Raw genomic sequence first — 23,436 nt, 5'->3', positions numbered from 1 at the left:
TTATCCAATTGGACGGAGAGTTTGTTCAATGATACAGTTTCTAGTGTTAAAATGTTGGCCAAGGAACAAAATGAAATTAGGAATGTGGCCTTACAAAATCGCCAAGCCCTCGATTTTATTTTAGCCGCGAAAGGAGGTGTGTGTGTTTTGATCAAGTCCCATTGTTGTATGTATATTTCTGATTATGCACCAAGTATTGACCGCACTATCCATCATATGGAAACGCTGATTCAAGAAGGCCCTTGGAAGAATGAGGGAAGTGATTCTATCTTTTCTTGGCTATGGTCATGGTTGCCTGATATTAGATGGCTTCGCAGTCTGGTTCCCATAGTGCTCATGGTGTCATTACTGTTTCTTTTATTGCCATGCTGTATTCCCTGCCTTACTGTTTTGATTCGTAATGTGTCTGAGTCAGTCACTCAAAAGCAAATAAGAGTTACCTACATGGCCCTAAGCCAGCAAGATCGAGACTTGAGAGAAGAATACACTACAATACCCCGTGAGAGTAGAAGAAATAAGTGAGACTTCACATCATTTTAAAGAGGAAGTGAGTCTCAAAGGGGGGATTGTAAGAAATGAAGGGGTTAATTGAACTCTAAGCTGCCCTTTGTGTTTTCTGTAGACCCTGCTAGAGGAAGTAGCTGACTCACACATTCCAGAGAGATGTGGAATGGCAGGGAAGGGGGATGGGATTAGGTAAAGGTATCCTGTTTAGCCCACTCCTCTCACACAGGTTGTGTAAATGTATTCCACTCTGTATCCCACTCCTCTCACACAGGTTGTGTAAATGTATTCCACTCCCCTTTTTCTTTGTGCATCCCACCCCCTTCATTCCACTCCCCTTTTTCCATTGTCAGCTGACCCTATGTGAATAAAAGTGGTGTGCAAGCTCCGATCAGGGTCCGACCCTGTTCGAGTCGCACCTCAGTATACTGATACGTGGTGTCCTCTGCAGTGTTTTTCTACGCTCGTCTTTCGTACCTAAGGTCAGGGACAAGAACCTGCCATATTTCTAACAGTTTCTATTCCCTAAATATAGAACTTGGCATTTATCCCTATTAAATTTCATTCTGTTGTTTTCAGCCCAGCACTCCAGCCTATCAAGATCACTTTGAAGTTTGTTTCTGTCTTCCAGGGTATTAGCTATCCCACCCAATTTGGTGTCATCTGCAAATTTGATCAGCATTCCCTGCACCTCCTCGTCCAAATCATTAATAAAAATGTTGAAGAGCACTGGGCCCAGGACTGAGCCCTGCGGCACCCCACTCGTTGCCTCTCCCCAGTTTGAGAAGGTTCCATTGATAAGTACTCTTTGAGTCCAATTTTTGCAAAGCCCAACTTTTCAATTAAAACATCAACTACTGTAAAACCAGACCTCTTAAATTTACCGCAACTGACTTCCAAGTAACAGAGTTGAGGCTTGCAACCCAAATCCAAGGAGGAGGATTTTTGAAGGGCGGTTTTTTGGGGGAGTGACTTTCCTTTCCTTTCTCCCCTCTCTCCTTTCCTTTTTCACCCCCTTGTCCCCGATTCGCTCCCTCCCTCCTGTCCCCCACAAAACTCTCTTTCTTCCCCCACAAATAACCCAGCAGCCCCCCCCCCCCCCACTCGCACTTACCCTAAAGGACTGACCACAACTAGCCAAGCTCACCAAACTCTTTTGCACTGCATGGGACTCAGGAAGCCTGAGGAGAACGTGTGCGCCTTTCCTCGCTGTTCTTCCTGTTCTTTGCAGCCGCAATAAAGTGACTCAGATGAGCCTGTGGATGAGCAGTGATGCTCTGGAAAAAGCACCAGATTGATGTGTCTTTTTCTCTGCTGCTGCCGCTCCGCTGAGCAAGCTCAAGGCAGGATTTTGGAGGTCAGAATTTCCCCGGCCAGCTAGACCAGGAATCCGGGATTCTTGCCCAGTCAGTCAGGACATTTCAGAATCTCCTGGAAATTGGGACATTCCCAGTTTTCCGGGACATATGGCAACCCTACTACACCTCCTCGTCCAAATCATTAATAAAAATGTTGAAGAGCACTGGGCCCAGGACTGAGCCCTGTGGTACCTCACTCGTTACCTCCCCTGAGTTTGATGAGCACTCTTGAGTCCGATTGGGTAGCCAACTATGAATCCACCTAATAGTTGTTGCTTTTTCCTCTTCCCTCTTCATCCCTTGTTCCTTTTTTGTCATGTCTTTTTAGATTGCAACCCTGCAGGCATGGACTGCCTTGTTTTTATTGGTTGTTTACAAGCTCTTCTAGGAGCCTTTTTGACTGATAGTGAAAAAAATGTTCCTTCTCTTCTCTACAATAGCTCCCAAACAGACTCAACCTGCCTCCTGAACTGGGGTGCACAGAACTGAACTCCCAGAAAGGGTTTATTGTTGCTGAACCGTTTGGTACCGTTTGGTAGAACTACCAAAGTTTTATGGAGACGTCTCCTATTAGTGCAGTATAAAATGGCCTTAGCTTTGCATAGTTCTACCACAGTAATACTGCAATCTTATCCGGTTACCTGGAGCAAGTCTCATTGAACTTGGCAGGACATACTTCTGTATAGACGTGCAAAGGATTGTGCTGCTAATGCCAGATTTCAGAAGTTCTCTTAAAGCAAAACATGCATGTAATCAGGCCACTCCTGAAAATCCCTAACCTGGACCCGGGGTGTGTCTATACAGCTTGTTTACCCCAACTTAAATGTGCATATTTATGTTTTTGAACACATGACATAGCCGTCCATTCGCTGTAGTGCCAGGTTTTAAAAGCAATAATGCACATCTCTGCATTTGCGATTTACCTCAACTTTAAGATCACATTCGAGTTTGCAATGCATTATGGTTATGTGTCTCGTTCTGCTCTTACAGTCAGGAAGTTTTTCCTGATGTCCAGCTGGAATCTGGCTTCCTGTAACTTGAGCCCATTATTCCGTGTCCTGCACTCTGGGATGATCGAGAAGAGTTCCTGGCCCTCCTCAGTGTGACAACCTTTCAGGTATTTAAGGAGTGCTCTGTACAGCTTTGGGCCAGATTATCCAAAGGAACGCCTCCTTCCATATGTACTTGCCCAGACCTGAAGATCCTCTTCAGGAGGTCCTTCTACGCCATCCCCTGCCAAAGTGAGGCAGGTGGCTACCAGGAGGAGGGCTTTTTCTGCTGTGGCACCTTGGCTATCGAATGAGCTCCCCTGAGAAGTTTGTCTGGCATCTGTGTTATCCTTTTTCTGACACCAGGTGAAAAACTTTTCATTTCCCCAGTGTTTTAACATTTTATCATCCTAGTCTTTTAACTTGCAGTTTTAAATCTGTATTTTAAATCTCCGTCTTGCTGCTCGGTTTTATTCTGGCTGTACTTTTATATTGTGGTTTAAATTTTATACTTAAGTTGTATTTTATGGTTTTAATTTTTGTGAACTGCCCAGAGAGCTTCAACTATTGGGCAGTATGGAAATGCAGTAAATGCATAAATCTCCACCTACGTGTCGTAACTCAGTGGCGTTAAACTTGATAAGCAGGATGAAAACATCAACAAACAGTCCGTAGCTGAAAGCCGAAGTATCCATCAGAAGCCAGGTCGAGGAACACTGGATTCAGGAAAGCGTCAAAGCATAGTCAGGGTCCGGTCCAAGGTCAGGAGAAGTCCAGGCAAGATCAAGGAGCTGGTACGCACGCGACGAAGACAAGGCACCAAGAATAATAGTTGCTTCCAGCATCCGTGTCTGAGTTCTGGCAAGTCTTTTAAGGGTAATTGTGGTGATTGGGAACTTTTGTCAGCTGCATGGGCCTTCACCTAGCTTCTGCCTGTTCCCGTGAAGTGCCACTCCCCAAACACACCCAGGCTCAGCTGTTCCTCCTGTTTAATCCTCCAACTGAAGCACCACACTGACTGCTTTCCCAGGAAAAATCCGCTTTGGAGATGGGTCACCTTGGGAGTGAAGAGGGGGTTCCTGTCTCTTTTCCTACTCATTGCCTCTCTGCTCCAAGTTGCACACCGTCAATTTCTCCCTTGCAAACACATGTGGATCCCAACAGTTTGTGGGGCTACAGTTTAGAGCAGAGAAGCTGCAGTGTTAAGAAGAGGAAAAGTATAGAGTCTTGCGTAGTTTTAATAATTTTAATAATTGTGCGTGGCTATCTCAAGGCTAAACAGAGGAAGACTACTTGTGAGCAAATACCTTGAGATAGAAGCTGTACTGGGAACCTTGCCAGGATTCTGTAAGATGTCATGGTGTTAATGATATGGATACACAAAAGAACCTTGAGGCTGGGTTAGCCTAATCACAGCTGTATGTAATATAGATAAAAACTGTGAATATATGGATATGTGTATAGCTTGTCTTGCCTTTTGTCACTCTGCACAATGACATGGAACTGTAAAGAAGTCTGAAGCTAATAAAATTACTCTGCTAAGTAAGACCTGCACTGTGAGCTGCGTTTCTGAGCACAAATGAATTCCCAAGGAGAAGTTCTGGTCCCAACATGCAGGTGGGGGAAGGGTACGCCATCCGTACACACGGTGGCATCTAATCACTTTCTTCCAAAGCAGCATTTTAGTAAATCAATATCCACTGGATGTGTGTGCAATAGTTTAGGGCACCGTTCAAATGGGAGATGGGACTAATGGAAGAATCTTGTCCCTCTGTTCCATTAGTCTTCAGAACTAGTTACCTTCTCAAAAGGGGGGGGGGAAGAGTGCACCCTTACATTACTGTGGCATGATTTTCTCAGCAGAAATCCATATTTGGCTTTTGCAAAAATATCCTGGTAGAATGAAGTTTTTTCTATGGCCAACAAGAAGGACAAAGATTTGTCTTATAAGGCAAAGTGGAAAGTAAGTTCAGCAACGTATGCAGGGCCGGCGCCAGACTATATTGCTCCCTAGGCAGGCGTGCCGCACTGAAGCTGCCCCCCGCGCCTGCTCCTGGCTTCGAAGCCAGGATGCTGGGGCTGGGGGGCTGGGTGGTGGCTTCAGAATGGTGCACCCAGAAGTGGCTTCCGGGCGCGCCATTCTGAAGCCGCCCACCCCTAGCCCCAGCGTCCTGGCTTCGAAGCCAGGAGCAGCTTCCGGACGGGCGCTGGCTTCGAAGCCAGGACGCTGGGGTTGGGGGGGCGGCAGCTTTGGAACAGCACGCCCGGAAGCCGCTCTAGGAGAGCGGCTTCCGGGTGCTCCGTTCGGCGCCCTCCTTTGCTTGGCGCTCTACGGCAGCGCTGGCCCTGAATGTTTGAACTGAATAAATGCCAACCAGCCATTGGCCAGGGACCAACAAAGCAGGACACCAGTGCAACAGCACCCTCCCACCCATATTCCTCAGCAACTGGTGCTCTTTGGCTTACTGCCTCTGATACTGGAGGTAGCACACAGCCTTCAGGACTAGTAGCCATTGATGGGTTTCTCCTCCAGGAATTTATCCAATCCAATAAAAACAACAGATCAGCAGAGTCAAATTTGTGTTTTCAACAATTAATTTGGTCTAAGTACATGGCAGCAAAACCAGCCCCTGCTAGCAGAGGCTACAAAGCACCAACATCCCACCTTCTGCCCCCCCCCCCAAAAGGGTTTGCTGTTTGACGTGGGAGCCCAGCCCCCACCCCAAGAGCATTATGGTAGAAATACAACTGGGACAAGATCCGCGGACGGTGCTGCTTGCATGCATCAGGCCCAGAGATTCTCCCCAAATGAAGGGACAGAGCACAAGCCTTCCAGGTGGGTTTGCTTAAAATCACCTACATTGAAGAAAAATACAGGGGCAATCGGAGAAATCATACATTTGAATCAAGAGCAACAGACAAGGTTTGGCAAGAAACATACGGAAACTAAAATCCCAGAAAAGATGATCCCGTGGATACATCCCTCAAAATGAAGTACAGTTTTCCTGATTGTCAAGCCTGCGGCTGCACACCTCAGGGCCTGAAGGCCCTCATGCCCTGCCCATGTTAGTGGCCTGGCTTGAGTGTGTGGGTGTGTCATTGTCTCAGGCAGCGCAGCCCTCTGTATACACAGAGCAGGAAGAACCCATGCTGCCCTCCACCCGCTTGCAAGTCTTCCTAAAGAGCAGATACTGACCGGGGGGCAGGGGAACCGTCCATTTTATTGCTGAGAAACTAAACAGCAACCCTGAGTTTCATGAGTTGGGAAGAACCATTGTGGGCTTGGAGCATGGCCAGAGCCACAGCTGGCGTGAGCTGCTGTCATGACTCCAAACTCGACCGCTCAGGGGGAATTCAAACCAGAGGAGCCTGGTTGTCTTCCACAGCTGGGTCCGGAGTTCCTGAAGTAGCTTCCACTTCTGCCATCTCTTCCTTCTTCATCCAGAGGAAGGGGAGGTCTCCCACGTTCCGGATGTTAAGGGGCTTCCCCCCCGCCCCCTCCTCTTCCTCCTGCAGTTCATAACACTTAGTCCAGATGTTCACAATCATCTTGAGGGTGGAGGTGCGCTCCTCCAGTTCCTCCCCCTCGCTCTGCAGCAAAAGATTGCCAAGTTCCTTGCTGAGAGACTGAATTTTGTCCCACCGCTCCTCTGACGTTGCTGCCACCAGAGCACCCTGGGTGCCCATGCAGTGGCCAGGACCTTCAAGTAAGTTCTCCCCCAGGACTGAAAGGTGTTGGTATTTCTTCTGCCAACGCTTGCCAACCATGGCTTCTTCTACCACTTGACGGTTAGCCAGAAGCATGGACAAGACATGCCGGCAAGGCAACTGGTAGCGGCAGTAGAAGTAGCAGCTGCAGCTCTTGCCGTCTTTGCTGATCTGATGCGTGTCCTCCAGCAGCTGAACTGTGGTCTTGTTCTTGGAAGAACTCAGGAGCTGGATAGACTTCTGCACCACATCCCACTCATTCAGACACAACTGGTAAGCTAGGTCAGTGCAGGTCTCCCGCAGAGCTGCCAGCATGGCGGCCACAGGTCTGGCTGGACTGTGCTTCGTGAACGGCTTGGGGGGCTCCGTGGCATTTCTGACTGGGGGCTGTTGGGAGGTGATGCTGGAGCTGCGCTTCACAGAGGCACGGGTCTGTGTTTTTAGCTCCTCCATGAGGCCGCTGCGGCTGCCCTCCTCCAAGCTGGAGAAGCCCTGGTTCAAGTTCTCTAGGCCTTTGGTGTTGAAGCAGTCTGCACATTCCACGAAGCGAATGATGCTCATCTCCAGGGACAGCTGGGTGCTGAAGAAGTTGGAGAGTTTCTGAGTGATAAGGTCCAAGCTGTCTATGTAGGTGCTGCAGGAATGGAGACCTTTCTTAGCGTGCATGTACCACAACATCTCGCAGGAGAACCAGTTCATCTGAAGGTACTCGTACAAGTCTTGGTCTACCAAGTGCTTCACCAGCTGAGACAGCATGTCCAGATTTGTGCTGGAGGTGGAAAAGACAGCTTCCCTCAAAGCCAACTTTAAGCTATGTTTGAAGGAGAAAGAGGCATGAGACTCCTTCAGCTTCTTCTCCAGGAGCCGCACCGTGTGGTAGACAGACAAAAGTACCTGCACTGAGGGGAAAAGCTCCTGGAGAATATCCCGGTGGAGAAAGGACATGTCCACAAAGACCACCTTGACCTTCTGCCACTCAGGGTTGAACTCCTTGAAGACAGAGAGCATTTTCCGTGCATTCTCCTGAGTGTCCTCCTTCAGGATAGCAAAGTGAACCAGCTTCCCCACACGGTCCTTGCTCTCCACGAGGAAAGCGTACAGCATGTGGCCCCTCTCACTCTGCACCCGGTGCAGCAAGAGGCTCTCAGGAAACTTGACAAACAAGCTCTTCATCTTACTGGTTTGTAAGTTTAGTCTCTCCAGGTCCTGGTCGCTGCCCACACTGATGGAAGCCAGGGAGCCTACGTCTACTCGAAGGAAGTTCTTCATCACTTCAGCAACTCGGACCAAAGCAGAATGGGAGTTGTCCTTCTCTGTCAGAGAGATTTCTGGCTCCTTCTGAGGGGAAGGAGGATCAGGTGGAAGCGAAGCCTCCTCCGAATCCATTTCAACCTTCACACTTATGCTACTGTCCAGTTCGACCTTCACACTCGCATCGTTCTCCATTTCGAAAGACTCACCCCCAGCAGACCGCTCCTTGCGCAACTTGGAGGGAGGGCTACCACAGGCTTCAGAGCCAGCTTTATTCGTTTGTCCCCTGGCCACAGGTGGAGGATCAGAGCCACCCAAGGAAGCTTTGGACTCCGCATGGATGTGGTTGCTGTTCAGCTCACTAATCACCAATCGGTCCAGTTCTTCATTATATTGCAGGACAAAATACGCCGGGCACAAATTGGGCTGTTGCTTCCTCTTCTTGCTGTATTCTCTTGACCGGACACAGCCAAATTTCACCTGCATGAACCTGGGTCATTGGAAAGAAAATGGGAAGTCAAGTGAGCAAGGCACTGTTCTGGGTTTCAGTTCTCTATTCGAGTGCAAATGTTGCCCTTCTGAGCCAGCTGTTGTGATTAATGACACTGCAAAGCCACTTTGGGATGGGGTTAGAAGCGCTGGGAACATCTGGAAAATGTATTCAGAGTGTTAATGGGTGCTCAAGGTCTAAGGGGGCACAGTCTGCCAGCACATGTGGCAGCTACCTTGCTGAAGCTAAGCAGCTCTGGGTCTGGTTGGCGTCTGGATGGAAAAGGCCAGGGAATATCCATTTATGCCATCGTGAGTTCTATGATGGAAGAATGGCAAAATAAAAAAAAATATGCTAGATAAAAATAAATAAATCCCTCCTAAGTCATGGATTTCTTTGGGTAGCCTGAGACAAGTGAGAAAAAAGCCAAAAGCAAGGGGGCGGTACCAAAGGGGGAATCTTGAAGAGTGTTTATTCAATACAGCCTCAATAGAGCCTATGAATTTCGGACTCCAACTTCAGGGCAATCTTAAAAACAAAAAAAATCCATGACAAAGACGTATATAGTTAAGAAGAAAAGCTAAGTCCTAAAGGGATATCTCCATATACAAAATGTTTTAAAAGTACTTATAAAGCACAAGGTATTAAAATATGTGTATATTTACTCTTAAAAGACATACAATTAAAGACATTTTTAAATGTGTTATATCCAGACTACAATCTGTATAAATAAATATAAACAACTCAAAAATACAAAGATACAGAAGAAAACCATCCTATTCTCATTATAAGCCAATATATGCGTACTGACTCAGAAAAACAGTTACAGATCTTTACTCAAGCAGTTAATACTTTGAATACACAGACTCTCTTACCAGGACTGGGACCGCCTGTTGGGCTCTTCCCACATGGACACTCTAAGTACTGTAATCATTCTCTCACACTTAAACATTTTTGAGTCCCATAGATGATAGGGAATACTTTTTGAAAGACTTTACCACATGCAATACCTTTTTTGTGGTCTATGGTATAATATGCCCCTGTAGAAAGTTGTATGTTGGCAAGACCACAAGGAGTGTTGCGACCAGGATAGGTGAGCGTATCAGCAACATCAAACGTGGAGTTGAGGGAGCACCACTTGTTTATTTATTAAACAAATAAATAAACAAACAAAATAAATAAACAGAGGACCTTCTCTTCTGCTGCTCCCAGACTGTGGAGGAGATTCATCAACTTGACAGTCTTTTAGAATTTAAAAAAGCAATAAAGACTGATCTATTCCGGCAGGCCTATCCAGTGAAATTTTAGAATGTTTTCAGGATGTTTTAATCATGTACGGTATGTTTTAATTCGTTTTAATGTGTATTTTATCTCATGTTTTTATACTGTTTACTTTACACTTTGAATTGTTTGTGAACCGCCCAGGGAGCTTCGGCTATTGGGCGGTATAAAAATGCAATAAATAATTATAATAATAATTTATTTATTTATTACATTTCTATACCACCCAATAGCCGGAGCTCTCTGGGCGGTTCACAAAAATTAAAACCATTCAAAGTATAAAACAACAGTATAAAACCATAATATAAAATTGGAAAATTTTATTGGAAAAACGAATCCCATAAATTAAAAGATCTATCTTTCTAGGTAAAAGAAGTGGGATGGATAATTAGGCTAAAACAAGCAACCCCTCAGGCCTTAATGAATCACTGGAGCTATCAGCATTTTTGTAAATATGGCTGTTCCTGATTAACCATTATGCTTTCCCCATATATTCCACGTCTCTCTTTATCCACCATGCCTAGGAATTCATAGCGAATCTACTGTGCTTGAGTAAAGATCTGTAACTGGTTTTCTGAGTCAGTACGCATATACTGGCTTATAATGAGAATAGGATGGTTTTCTTCTGTATCTTTGTATTTTTGAGTTGTTTATATTTATTTATATAGGTTGTAGTCTGGATATAACACATTTAAAAATGTCTTTAATTGTATGTCTTTTAAGAGCAAATATACACATATTTTAATACTTTGTGCTTTATATGTACTTTTAAAACATTTTGTATATGGAGATATCCCTTTAGGACTTAGCTTTTCTTCTTAATTATATAAGTCTTTGTCATGGATTTTTTTCTCACAATCCTACCTGTGTGTGTGTGTGTGTGTGTTCCTTTCTTTTTCCTGGTTCGTAGCCTGAGACAAGTCGTAGTTGCCCAGCTACCTGAATATACTTCTGGTGGGGACAAATAGATAACGAGACACAAAGTCTGAACTGGGAGACAAGCAGGCCAATCTGAGGAGAGCAGGGAAGAGCAGGTATTTTAGGTCCAGCCACAGACACTTCTGTCTGGAACTCTCCTCATTTTGGGAGTAAGAACTGATCCCCCTCCACTCCTGCTCACGGTGCCATCTTACTGATCTAGGAAGCTGCCAGGTCTCTTCTCTGTCCTACCACAGGCCAAAGAACCCACATCCACACTGTGCTTCTGGCTGCAGTTTTTCTCACTTTTGCTTGCCCAACCACACAGGATCGTGCTATGACTCTTGGCTATAGCTAGATAGACCTTTGGCCTGATCCAGTATGGGTCTTGTCATATTCTTATGGCTCCCAGTCTGGATCACAAAAATTCAATCATGACTGCTTGACAGTTTTCCTATGGCATCTGAACCCTTGCAGAAACTTTCAGGAACATTTTATATACCGTTTGGGATCCTAAAAGACCTACTGAACAACAGATGAGTTAGGAAGCCACTTTACCAAGGCAGGACCCACCATTTTGGGTAGTATTTCCAGATGCCAGGTAAGGCATCTTTGATCAAGACTTAGTTTCAGCTCCCCATCTGCAACATGGTTGTAATGACGGCCTAATTAATAGGATTATTAGGAGATCAGTGTGAAATAAAGTGCCATATTATCATTCCAGGATTAGGAGAGGCCGTGGCTTAGTGGAAGAGCATCTGCTTTGCATGCAGAAGGTCTGAGGGTGGATCCTCACCATCGCCAGGTAGGGCAGGAAAAACTCCTGCCTGAAACCCTGGGGAGGCATCGCTGCCAGTCAATGTCAACAATACAGGGCTTGATGGACCTAGGAGCCTGATGGATCATCAGATCAGACTTCGTAATAGCAGTAGAAATTCTACCTAAAGGGATTTTTGTTGCGAGAATTTTAAAAGCATGGTACCCAAGAGGCTAGTCACTTTGTTGGCCAGCAATGACTACCCTTGGAGGTGCATGTGACAGAGGAGATGACTGCAACCACAGTTTTGCACCAGAGGACCAGCTTTGCCAACCAAAGGCCTCTGGTTCAAGCCCCGGCAGCATCTCCGCTGCAAAGGATCTCGGGTAGCTGGTGATGCCAAAGGCCCTTCTCCACAGGAGACTTCAGAAAGCAAAACATCTGGACAAACAGAGCAAGGTGTACATTTTTGTTCGTTCAAGTCTTAAACCAGGACAGGCAGTTGGGGAAGTTTTGAGTGAGCAAGCGCAGGGCTGGCGTGGGAGCAGCACCCCCAGCCACCGCCACTGCCAGGCCCACAGTGCCTAAAGGCGGCCGTTCTTACGTGACGTCCTCACGGATGTGCGTCCCGTTCTTGCGGTTGTAAAACCGGACGGAGAGGCAGCTCTTCAAGCCGTACTGCAGCCGGTTCTCTTTCTTGTAGGTGCTGAAGCATTCGCGGAAGTCGTCGTAGTTCTTGAAGCAGGAGCCCAGCTCCATGGCAGCCAGGCAGGGTGGGCCACGCTCCGGCACCCCTTGCTACCTAAGGGGCCCGGCAGAGCATCTCCTCCACGGAGCCACTGTCCAGGTGTGCGTGTGTATGTATGTGTGTGGATGTGTGCACACGCGTGTGGGTGTGTTGACACAGGAGGGGCGAGTGCAGCAGCCCCTGCTGTGGCTTCTTCGCCTGGGCAGCACTGAAGACCCCCCCCCAGCCAGGGCCAAAGCTCTTTGGGGGGTGGGTATGGGTGTGTGTGGGGGGGGGGCTTCCTCTCTGGGTGGGGGGCTGCCCCCTCCTCTGGTGCCCCCTCAGGCCCACCCAAATGGAGCCACCAATAGAGAGGGGGGGCTTGGCCCTTGCCCCCCTGCCCAGAGGAGAAGGCGCCTTCCCGACCGGGGGCCTCGCCCTCTGCCGCCCTCGAGGGGTCCCAGCCGCCCCCCAGACCCGCCTCTCTCAAGCGCCCCACAGATAAAGCCCCCCCAGCGCCGCTTCGCTCTCCTATAACCCGGGGGAGAGGCCGCCCCTCGCGGGGAACCCGCCAATGGCGGGCCATGACGCTCGAGTGGCAGCTGCTCGGCCAATCGGCAGCGAGAATCGCCCGCGCGCGAAGCAAGACTGACGCGCCAGCCGGCCACTCGCACCACAGGCTCCGCCGGCAGGGCGGGAACTTCCCGTTTCTACCTGCCAGGGCCGGAAGGAAGGGGAAGGAAGGGGGCGGGGGGCGGGGCCGCCGGACGGGATGCGCCACTTCCGGCGGGCTTCCGTCACGTGACCGTCCAAGATGGCTGCCCCGACAGATGCCGGCCGGGTCCAGGGCGCCGGGGAAGGGCCGGCGGCTCCGGCCGGGGACCTGCGCAGCGTCCTGGTCACGAGCGTCCTGAGCCTGGAGCGGCTGGACGCGGACCTCTTCCGGTGAGCGCGGGCCGGGGGCGGCGCCAGAGGGCCCGGGGGCCGCTCTCCCTGTTGGGCTTCTGCCTGCGGGAAGAGGCCCCTGAGCCGGCCGGGCCTTCTGCGCCTCCGCCTCCCTCTCCTGCGGGGAGCCCGAGCCCGGGGAGGCAGGCCAAAGGGGCTTCTTGCCTCGGACAGCAGCCGGGCGGCCTCCTCTGCAGGGCCCATAAAACCTCCGACTCCTTTCATTATAAATCGATATAGGAAGTAAATTTCCTATATATTTCCTAGGTCGACTGCAAGCACGCAACTTTTTAGAACCCTGACCTGTTAAAGCCCAGGTCTAAAGGCTATAGCTAAGACATTCTGGGTTTGTTTTAAAAAAATTATTTATTAAAGAAGCCCAAAAATGAAAACAAAGAGGTTATATTTTCTAAAATCCAAATAACTATCTCCTTTACTGTGTTACGTGATATGCTCTCATTAGACCCGTGTACAACTTGCACACGTTCTAATGAGTCTCTCTCTCTCTCACACACACACACACACACATGCTTGTAAGGAATCTTTAGACGTTGGTCATAGAGTGTCTGTGGCTAAGTAAGGTGATTCTTATCTAAATGAATTGCTTGACCTAGCCTTTGATTGCTCTCAGCCCCATTCCCGTGTTTTTCCCCCTCATCTCTGTTGGAGATGGAGGGGTGAAGGCACCTTGACTGTTGGCTGCCTCAAAATGGAGTCTGTATTGCTCACTTACAGGAGAACTACTTCGTAAGAACTGTATTTTATTCAGTTAGAAGTGAAAGTTTGTTTTTGTGCTTCCTTTCCTTTCCCCCCTTCCTCCCTCATACACCCCAAAAAACTCTTTCTTCCCCAACAAACAACCCAGCGGGGCCCAGCGCTTACCGCAACCAGCCAAGATTACCAAACTCCTCCTTGTGCTTGGAACTCCCATGCTTGGAGCACCTGAGTCACGGTGACTCGTCTGAGCCTGCCTGTGAAGGAGCAGCGGCACTCTGGAGAAAGCGGCACATTGATCCGTCTTTTTCTCTGCTGCTGCCGATCCGCTGAGGGGGTCTGAATTTCTCTGGCCAGCTGGACTACGAATCCGGGATTTTTGTCCAACCAGCCAGAATATTTTGGAATTGGCTGGAATCCAGGACAATCTTGGTTTTCAGGGACATATCACAACTCTATATACAATTTAAATTTATTAGGAGTCGGTACATTTTTACCGACTCCGACTCCAGTAATCCAAGAATTGCTTCCGACTCCACGACTCTGACTCCACAGCCCTGCTTCTTTGTCCTTTCACGGTGCTTGATCCTAGCAAGCCTGAGCCTGGATTGCAGGGCTCTGCTTGCCCTGTCCGAGCCTCCAGGTCACCTGCCTGCCTGCCCGCCCTCCCTCTCCCCAGAGCTCCATGGGAGGACCCCAAGGACAAAGAAATGCCCTGTGCCCAGGACTAAGCCCTCCTTGTTTCCTTTCTCCTAGCGGGAGGCACTACTGGGTGCCCGTCACACAGCGACTCTTTGGCGGGCAGATAGTGGGCCAGGCCTTGGTGGCAGCAGCAAAGGCCGTGAGTGAAGACGTCCAAGTCCATTCTTTGCATTGCTACTTTGTGAGAGCAGGTAACGACAGCCATTGCAATGGGGTGTGGGTGTGGGTGTGTGATAGATCCCTGGGGTGGGGGTGGAATCTTGGAGCAAGGTACCCACCCAGACTTGCAACAGGGCCCTGGGATCCTGCTGAATTGACAAGGACAAACCCACAAGCCAGGCATGATGGAGATGGCCATTCTTGGTTGTTTGGCCCCTCACAGCCAATAATCCCTGAGCGTTTGCTTCTGATCACAGAGATTTGCTTTTCCACTACAATTGTTAGGACTAACTGCTCTTGCTAGATCTACTCTCTGTGTATCCAATTATTCTTTCCTCCCTGAAATGTCTAAGTATGATCTCCTTCTCTTTGTATTAAACCTGCTGCCTTTAGTGGATGGCGGTGAGTGTCTGTGTGTTGACTCTTTGGCCAGTGAGGGGCGCTCCTGATCCCTTCTCTATGCCCAGCCAGGCCAAGTCTTAGCAGGCAGAACTGTAAGATACTCCCGCAGCTGCTGCTGCTGCTGTTGTTGTTATTATTATTATTATTACTATTATCATCATCATCATCCCACCTTTTGCCCAATACTGGGCCTCAAGGCGGCCTTACAAAATTTAAAACATATATATTTTAAAAACCTAGGAAAAGAAATGTACAATTTTTTAAAAAAAATCAAAACATTAAACGTTTAAAATGCACGTCAATTATACAAGTCTTTAACATAGTTGGAGGACCTATAAAGGCGGGACAGGGACATCAGACCTAGTTCATCATCACCTTTGGCCTGGCAGGACCTAAAGCTAGGGGGGTGGGGAGATGCTGGACTTTCCCTCACAAGAGTAACAGCGCTCTGTATCCCCTGAACCCTTTCAAAGGCTGCTGCTGCTGCTGCTTAGCTAACCCAGCTGTGCAATTTTTCATTTGCCAGATTACCTGTGTGTGTGTGTGAGAGAGCGAGAGCGAGAGAGCACCTAGTTCACCTGTCTGCCAACCGAAATGCTGTATTTGATCTCTGACATGAGCGGAAGAAGGGGAACAGTGCGGGCGAGCATTGCTTGCACAGCGCCCATGGCACTCTTACCGTGTTCCCTTGGCTGGAAGTGCAAGTGAGCTCACCATAAGCCCTTCATGCTTCTAGGGGACCCCACGGTGCCGGTGCTGTACCAGGTGGAGCGCACCCGCACTGGGAGGAGCTTCTCAGTGCGGTCAGTCAAGGCCATCCAGCATGGGAAACCCATCCTCATCTGCCAGGCCTCCTTCCAGCAGGCTCAGGCAAGCCCTGTGCAACACCAGTTCCACATGCCCGACGTGCCCCTCCCAGAGGAGCTGCTGACCCAAGAGGAGCTCATCCAGAAGTACCTACGGTGAGTGGCAGGGCGCCGCAGTGCTTGTGCAGGGGTCAGTGACGATCTTTGCAGAGAGAGAAAGTGGAGACTCCCTGTGGGAGAAGGGGTCTGCCTAGCCCTTTGGTGCCTGCCTTTGCTACTCCTGGCTGGCCTAGGGACTCTGCTGATGGAACCGACAGGACTGCGTAGCCCCTCCTGTCCCGGAATGAAGTGGGGACTGGGCCTCCTCTGATGTTCTTTAAAAGGGCGAGAACCTCTCCGGAGGCAAAGGCACCAAGCTCAGCTCTCCACCTGCCTCCAGCCTAGAACCCATCTAAGGCTCCCCTGCATCTCCAACAGTCTCGAGCAAACTATGCTCCTGGCTGCCCCCACCTCCCGCCCCATAGCATCATTGTCTTCTGGCCCATAAGAGGCTTTCTGCCAGCTTCAGCTAGTGTGTCAATTTTGAGATGGGTGCACCTGTGAATTCTGTCCAGGGTTCCAGTAGCCCTCTCCACCTGCCCCATTTTCCTCTGTGCCTCTAGTGCAAAGCGCAGTGGCTGGGGCTGCTTCCAACTCGCTCATGCTCATGTCTGCTTTTCTGAAGGGATCCAAACCTGCTGGAGAGGTACAAAAAGGGCCTCAGCAAGATGCTGGCGCAGGAAGTTCCGATCGAGATAAAGCCGGTCAACCCGCCTGACTTCTTCCATCGGAACCCGCAGGAGCCCAAGCAGCTCTTCTGGGTGCGGGCCAGAGGCCACATAGGTAACGAGCTAGATGCTGTGTTTCCTCCATCGGCGGACTTGGGATTTGTCACACACGGCCCTAGAACAGACCCTAAATTTAAGGCTAAGGGAAGTCAGCTACATCAAGGATGAATGTATATGTGCATACTTTCGTTTGAATCAAAATTCAATTTATTTATTTTGCAAACCTTAACACACACACAAAAAACCCCTTTCGAGGAAGGGAGGTTTATGGGGTGAGGGCCGCGGGGGGGGGGGGTCGTGCCTCCTTCAGCCTTCGAACTAGAGAGCTTTTTCACATCCTGCAAGCTTGAAGCTTACTTCACAGCTCTTTGACGTCTCCATGCTTGCACAGGGCCCTCGAGCTCACGTGTGGCAGAAGGTTGCTCAGCATATGAGACGGTGCCACCTTGACCCCTCAACTGGCACTTCCTGCCCTGGTTCTTTTCCTTCAGGGCAGGGCCGGGCTCTTAGCAGGCGCCTTCTCTGTCAACAGGTGAATGCGACATGAAGCTGCACTGCTGTGTGGCTGCCTACATCTCTGACTTCGCTTTCCTGCGGACGGCCCTGCTGCCACACCAGCACTACAGAGTCAGCTTCATGGTCTCCCTCGATCACTCCATGTGGTTCCACGCACCCTTCCGAGCTGATCACTGGATGCTCTACGAGTGCGAGAGCCCCTGGGCCGGTAGGTGCCACCTGCACGTGGCGGCGGGCAGATATGCCAGGGCAAGGAAGAGTCTTCTGAGCGGTCAAGGATGCTGTGGCTGATCTCTCTCTCTCTTTCTCTCTCCCCCTCCCTCCCTCCCTCTCCCCACCCCACCCCACCCCTACAGGCGGGTGCCGGGGGCTGGTGCACGGCCGGCTGTGGCGCAGGGACGGTGTGTTGGCCGTCAGCTGTGCCCAGGAAGGAGTCATCAGAGTGCAGGAGCCTCTCGCCGAAAGCAAGCTGTAGCCAGTGCTTCCTCCTGCCCTGCCACAGTGCCTGCTGGGAGGCCTCAGCCCTCATGAACTTGGGCCAAGACCTCCATGCCTCACCCTGGCCGGAAGCCGCCATTGAGCCAGCTGGAGACAGGCAGGGTGGACGGACGGACGCGCACAGAGACGTGCAGACGGAAGCACTTGTAGCTTTGCTTTTATTGGGCGTAGGAGTTACAGACTGGCCCTGGGCTTTCCTTATTGCTAATAAAGTGACTGTGGTCCCCACAAAGCTCCGATTGCCTGAGGCTGTGAGGGGACAGGGGCCTCCACTGCAGGAGGAGCAAGACGTGAGCTCCTTCTCCTGGAATCCGCTCTGCCCCCGACAGCTCAGGCTGCAAGGAGGGGGGGGGGAACCCCTCTGCGGTATCTCTTGAAACTTCCCTTTCTCCAGCATCTGGCACTGCAGCAGTTGCGACACCGCCGCCCAGCCCAGGATGCTGGAGTCCCAGCTAGCAGCAGCAGCAGCAGCAGGGGGCGGCAGGACCTGCCTCAGAAGAGGGAGTGGCCCCCACCGCTGGCTGCCAGAGCCCCCCACCCGTGCTGTACAGTTGTGAGTGCCTGTTCCCTGTGGCAGACGCTGCCTTCTCTTTTCCCATCCAGTGTTCAAGTACGAGTCACCTTCCCTCTCAGGCAGAGGAACGGGCCGGGCGCTGCTCTGGCGCGCAAAGGTAGAGTCAGCCGGAGGAAAGTGTGCGCTAAACAGACTCTGTGTTCCTTCTGCTTGGGCGTCAGTTCTCAAACCCACCCCCACGTCCTGCACCCAGGGCTCAGCCAGCCCAACCGCTGTGCCAGCCCGGCCTGCCTCTTCTGCACAAGGACTCAGGGCAAGGGCTGCTTGATCAGCATCTCCTTCAAGGTGGGCACCCCGCCCACGCTGGCGTCCTGCAGGCCCCGCAGCCGGGATTCGGCCTGCCGCTTGTCCTTGCCCAGCATCCAGGCCAAGTGGATGTGAGCCTGCAGGAAGGGGGCCAGCAGCGGGTGGCTGTCCTGGGCCTCCAGCAGCCGCAGGGCCTGCTCGCAGGAGGCGTGGGCCTCGCCGGGCTGCTCCAGCTCCTGGTGGCAGACCGCCAGGCCGGCCAGGGTCAGCAAGAAGTGGCCCGAGTGGCCGGCGCCCAGCTTGTCCTGGAGCCGGTGGGCGTTGGTCCAGGCCGCCAGGGCCTCCTGGTAGGCGCCGCTGCGAGTCAAGCGCTGCGCCCCCTGCAGGCCGTCCAGGAAGAAGAACTCCAGGTAGTCCGCTGAGCGGCGGATCTCCGGCAGGGAGTGCAGGTGGGACAGGAACTGCTCGAAGGCCCGGCTGCGCTTGGCGATGGTCTCGGCCGTGAAGTTGCACCGCAGCCGTTTCCGCGGGAAGGAGACGCCGGCCATGTCGCTGCCAAAATGGCGCCGCAAACGCCGGTTCAGCCGCTCAAAGTCCGAGTAGCGGCGGGCGACGGCGGCAGGGGCTTTGTCGAACTGCCCTGCCCGGATCAAGTAGATGGTGTAGAGCTGTGGGCAGAACCGGCAGGTGAGGGAAGCCAGGAGTCCCAGGTCGCCCCCCCCCCCGCCAAGCCCAATGGCAACCAGCCAGGCAGGCCCCACAGGCGTGCTTCCGTCCCCCCCTCCCCCGGCTGATTCCCAAGCGGCATGGAAGAGCTCAGAAGCAGGGCAGGTGAAGCAGCAGCAGCAGCAGCCATGCGAGAGTTACCTGAGGCTCTTCTGAGCCAGCCGTGCCCAAACAGCAGCAGAAGGCAAGAGAGACAAGAGTCAAGGCCAGGCTTCCCCAACGCTCCAAGGGATGGGAGAAGACACCACAGGCAGACTTACGCAGAGGACACGGGAGGCTGCGGGCAGCCAGCTCCCTGCTGGCTGAGCTGCAGCGCTGGAGCTGCCCGGGACTTCAGACGCCTGCCCCTGGAATTGGGCTGGGCTCAAGGGGATGGGGCGGGAGAGCCCAGTTCCCGTCCTGTGCCCTGCTGCCCACTTCTCTCCCGCATCAGGCTTTTGCCGAGTCGCAGCCAAGTCCCTTTCCCGCGCACGGAGCCCTTCCTTTGCCCTCCCTCCATCACTCACCACGTACTTGGAGTTGCGCTCGTTGACCACGTTGGCGCTGGTGACCTCAAACAGGAGGCGCTGGGGGACGAAGCTGCCCCGCGACTTCCGCCAGAGCTCCTGCAGCTGCCGGGTGAGCATGTTACTGCCCCGGTGTTCAGTCAAGGGGGGGCTGTGCTCTGCACACATGCAGGTGGGGGGGGGCGGGGGAGAGAGAGAGCAGATATCAAAAGCTGAGCCGAGTGACAGTGGAATTCCTCCTGAGCTGAAGCGCCGCCTCCCCCCCCGCGGAAGCCCACAGATGTTTCCACTTGACTGTCCTGTCGTCAGGAGATTGAGTCCGCACACGTCAAGCATCACAGACTAAACTCTCCCTTACCTTGCGCTGTTCATCTATCACAAATCTATTTGATTTCTAGTTTTAACTCATTTGTGGGGATGGCAGCTAGATCTTCCCACTTTCTAAACATGGGGGGGGGGCATTTCTCCCATCATAGAATAGCAGAGTTGGAAGGGGCCTACAAGGCCATCGAGTCCAACCCCCTGCTCAATGCAGGGATCCACCCTAAAGCATCCCTGACAGAGGGTTGTCCAGCTGCCTCTTGAAGGCCTCCAGTGTGGGAGAACCCACAACCTTCCTATGTCACTGATTCCATTGTTGTACTACTCTAACAGTCAGGAAGTTTTTCCTGATGTCCAGCCGGAATCTGGCTTCCTGTAACTTGAGCCCGTTATTCCGTATCCTGCACTCTGGGAGGATGGAGAAGAGATCCTGGCCCTCCTCTGTGTGACAACCTTTTAAGGATTTGAAGAGTGCTATCATGTCTCCCCTCAATGTATCATCAATTTCAGGATGCCAGCTCCTGCCTAAGCTGTTCTTACTATGTACCTGTAAAGTGCCAGGCACCCCAAGAGCCATCCATATATAACAGAATAGTAGAGTTGGAAAGAGGCCTATAAGGCCATCAGTGCAGGAATCTACCCTAAAGCATACCTGACAGATGGTTGGACAAATCATCCTTGCCCCCAGCTGGACATCAGGAAAAACTTCCTGACTGTCAGAGCAATACGACAATGGAATCAGTGACCTAGGGAGGTGGTGGGCTCTCCCACACTAGAGGCCTTCAAGAGGCAGCTGGACAAGCATCTGTCAGGGATGCTTTCGGGTGGATTCCTGCACTGAGCAGGGGGTTGGACTTGATGGCCTTGTAGGCCCCTTCCAACTCTGCTATTCTAGGATTCTATGATTCTGCCCCCAGCCCTCCGGGACTTACCTCCATTCTCTGCGGCATCAGCAAGGAGGTCAGGAGGCAGGGACTCTCCTCGCTCCTGTCTCACCACATGGATGTCGTCGTCATCTTCCTCTTCCTCCTCCTCATTGCTGGTGAAGCTCAGGGTGCCACTGAGCCGCGTAGAGAGGCCCTCGGTGTCGTCCTCCAGCTCAGAGCTTTCCGGAAACTCGTCCACTTCCGCGTGGCAAGCTGCTAGCCCGTCCTGCTCCCCTTCTCCAGTCAGTGCGTGTCGCAGCCGGTGCAGGATGCGGGAGGCCATTGCACCGCCCTCTGGGCTGCCCTGCAGGGGAAGAGGCTGGTCAGGAGCAATTTCACCGGCAGCTCACCTGCGGGCCTCTGGAGTATGGGCCACGTGACGGGCAGGACGGGCGCCTTGCTTCTTTGCGGCTCCTGCCTTCCCTTGCTTGCAACCCCCCTCCCTGGATCACGACTCTTTTTCTCCTGGATCTGGGGAGGCTGGGGGAACCCCTTGTAGCGCCCAGCAAGCTGTGGCAGATTCCTCAAGCGACACTCAGAAGGGTGAAGAAACGCAGACGGTATCAGCATGGAAACTTGGATCTAATATTAACTCTTGCTTGGAGTTTGCTAAATAAGGGCTGTTTATTAGCAGGCTTTAGGACGACAGCATTGTAGAGCTGAAAATAACTATAAAAGATTCAATATCTCAGTAGCAGCAGAAGTGCTCACGGCTCGAAAATGAGAATCCAGTTCAGCTGCAAGTCTTAGGAAATAAGTCTTTCCTTATTTAAGCCATGCAAAACAAGAGGAAGGGAGAATTTAAAAACCTCCCAGGGGAGGGGGGGGGCTTTGGCAAAAGTGTGGCAGCAGAACCTGCCTGGTGACCAGGTCAGACCCCTGCTCCCTCGAGTTCGGTATTGTCAACGGTATTGCCCAGCAGATGTGGTGAGAATGCCATAAACCGCTGGTCTGCTCCTCGGCCCCAGTGAAGTCAACAGGGCAGCACTTCGGGGCCCAGAGGTGCTGTCAGGCTGCAGACGCTGCGGTGCTCAGACTGGAGGCCAAAGGCAGGGGCAGTTTCGGGGGGGGGGCGACCGAGGCCGGTCCACGAACAGAGGGCGACGCTGCAGGCACGAAGGCGCTTGGGAGCCGGCGGACTTGCACAGCTGCACGCGCCCCGCGAAACAAAACCGCTCCCCACGCGGGTGCACACGCACCCCCCCCCTCGGCCCCGGCAGCCGGGGAGTGGCCAGAGAGACGGGCTGATGCGTGCCCTGCCCACCACCGCCCGGCACATATTTCTTGCCCTCGAGAGGGCCTGCGGTCGGAGGGAAGGCGCGGGCGCCGAGCCCCTGGAGCATTCTGTACATGCTCCAGGGCACGATTATTTACTCCTATGGTACTGCGCATACGGCAGGCCTGGGCCCTGGAGCCGGGTTCGGGGGCTGAGCCGTGGTCTCGGCGTTGCACTTCAGAAGCTCCCCCGCTGGACGGGGCTGCGGCCCCCGCGGGCCATGAGAAGGGAAAAGCCCACGTGGAGAGGCGCAGTTGTCGGGGCGCCCTTGGGGCGTTGCTGCTCGGGACTCGGGGACTCAAGGGAGAGGCTCGCGCACAGTATACTTTGCACATGCTCAGAGGAAGCGCGCTTTCTTGTTGTCCGGGGGGCGGGGGTTGTGGCTGCGGCCTACCGCAAGCTGAGCGAGGGCGAGGCAGGCTAGAGCGAGGGGGGGGGGCGCCCCAAAACACAGGACCCCCGCCTCATTCCCCAAAGCGACGTGGGTCAGGGGCGGGGGCTGGAGTGGGAACGAGGGCGGGTTACCTGGCGGCGGCTCCGATCGCGGCTGCCCCGCTGCGTCTCCCTCCCTCGGCGATGGCCGCTGGGGTTGCAGCGACAGCGGCTCCGGCTCCTCCTGCTCCTCCCCGGCCAGCCTCCCCTTCGCCTCCCGCCGGGAAGCGCCGCCCAGGCTGCCCGGGATCTGGCGAGGCCGCCAATCCGGGCTCAACCCGCCCCGCCTCCCCGCCCTGGCCGAAGGGGCGCAGCTGCAGCCGCTGCGCGGGGCCGGCGGCCGCTGAGCCGTCGGGGCTCCCTGGCCAGAGGCAGCCGAAGCCCGGGGCGAGGTCAGCCCGGCGCGGCCTCTGTGCTGCTGCCTCGCTGCCGCCCGCCCGCCCTGTGGCGCAGCCCCCGCCCCGGCAGCCTTTCCAGGGGCGCCCCCCCCCACGAAGCCTGCCTGTGGGGCGCCCGGGCGGGACCCTCCATCCCGGCCGCTGAACTTACCCGCCACTGCCTGGCTGGCTGGCTGGTGCTGGCCCTGGACCGTCCTCCACCTTGGCGCTTTTTTTCTCCTCTTCCGCCACTGGAGGCAGGGGGAGGGGATCTCTAGAGGGCATGCAGTCGGTGCCGTAGGAATGCGCACTTGTAGGCTCTGTTTTTTGATAATGTCTGCAGACATGCAAGTTATATGGAACTCTTCACTGTAAAGAATGATGCCGTGCAACTCCAAAGGCTGTGCAACTCCAAAGCCCTATGAAGAGAGACTGAAAGAACTGGGCATGTTTAGCCTGGAGAAGAGAAGATGGAGGGGAGACATGAGAGCACTCTTCAA

General features: G+C 52.6%; 3 protein-coding genes across 3 annotated transcripts; 1 reads left to right on the top strand and 2 right to left on the bottom strand.

Annotated features, from left to right (window-relative positions):
• Positions 1-5,428: 5,428 nt before the first annotated feature.
• Positions 5,429-12,440, bottom strand: ZSWIM3 (zinc finger SWIM-type containing 3). Its single transcript, XM_063147482.1, has 2 exons — positions 11,861-12,440; positions 5,429-8,300 (listed from the first exon to the last, which is right to left on the bottom strand). Exons 1-2 carry the CDS (start codon positions 12,013-12,015, stop codon positions 6,206-6,208), a joined length of 2,250 nt encoding a protein of 749 aa, XP_063003552.1. The 5' UTR covers positions 12,016-12,440; the 3' UTR covers positions 5,429-6,205.
• A 347-nt stretch (positions 12,441-12,787) lies between these two features.
• Positions 12,788-17,784, top strand: ACOT8 (acyl-CoA thioesterase 8). The gene is made up of 6 exons (XM_063147494.1): positions 12,788-12,928; positions 14,399-14,535; positions 15,642-15,867; positions 16,436-16,593; positions 17,071-17,262; positions 17,411-17,784. Exons 1-6 carry the CDS (start codon positions 12,798-12,800, stop codon positions 17,527-17,529), a joined length of 963 nt encoding a protein of 320 aa, XP_063003564.1. The 5' UTR covers positions 12,788-12,797; the 3' UTR covers positions 17,530-17,784.
• Positions 17,785-17,881: 97 nt separating this feature from the next.
• Positions 17,882-22,710, bottom strand: SNX21 (sorting nexin family member 21). Its single transcript, XM_063147491.1, has 4 exons — positions 22,653-22,710; positions 20,858-21,155; positions 19,605-19,762; positions 17,882-19,040 (listed from the first exon to the last, which is right to left on the bottom strand). The coding sequence occupies exons 2-4, from the start codon at positions 21,132-21,134 to the stop codon at positions 18,375-18,377; spliced, it is 1,101 nt and encodes a 366-aa protein (XP_063003561.1). The 5' UTR covers positions 21,135-21,155; positions 22,653-22,710; the 3' UTR covers positions 17,882-18,374.
• Positions 22,711-23,436: the final 726 nt, after the last annotated feature.

The sequence above is a fragment of the Elgaria multicarinata genome, chromosome 1 (genome assembly GCF_023053635.1).
Source record: "Elgaria multicarinata webbii isolate HBS135686 ecotype San Diego chromosome 1, rElgMul1.1.pri, whole genome shotgun sequence".
NCBI lineage: Eukaryota > Metazoa > Chordata > Lepidosauria > Squamata > Anguidae > Elgaria > Elgaria multicarinata.
Note: the sequence above shows the minus strand (reverse complement) of the source record. Positions and strands in the feature narration are given on the sequence as shown.

Excerpts from the sequence above, each read along its gene's own strand:
- ACOT8 (XM_063147494.1), top strand. The coding sequence starts at position 12,798 with ATGGCTGCCCCGACAGATGCCGGCCGGGTCCAGGGCGCCGGGGAAGGG. Across the intron at positions 15,868-16,435 it reads CTCATCCAGAAGTACCTACG|GGATCCAAACCTGCTGGAGA; the intron begins GTGAGTGGCAGG and ends GCTTTTCTGAAG. Across the intron at positions 16,594-17,070 it reads GCGGGCCAGAGGCCACATAG|GTGAATGCGACATGAAGCTG; the intron begins GTAACGAGCTAG and ends CTCTGTCAACAG.
- SNX21 (XM_063147491.1), bottom strand. The coding sequence starts at position 21,134 with ATGGCCTCCCGCATCCTGCACCGGCTGCGACACGCACTGACTGGAGAA. Across the intron at positions 19,763-20,857 it reads TGATGCCGCAGAGAATGGAG|AGCACAGCCCCCCCTTGACT; the intron begins GTAAGTCCCGGA and ends GCATGTGTGCAG. Across the intron at positions 19,041-19,604 it reads AGCGCAACTCCAAGTACGTG|CTCTACACCATCTACTTGAT; the intron begins GTGAGTGATGGA and ends TTCTGCCCACAG.
- ZSWIM3 (XM_063147482.1), bottom strand. The coding sequence starts at position 12,015 with ATGGAGCTGGGCTCCTGCTTCAAGAACTACGACGACTTCCGCGAATGC. Across the intron at positions 8,301-11,860 it reads CACATCCGTGAGGACGTCAC|GTTCATGCAGGTGAAATTTG; the intron begins GTAAGAACGGCC and ends CCAATGACCCAG.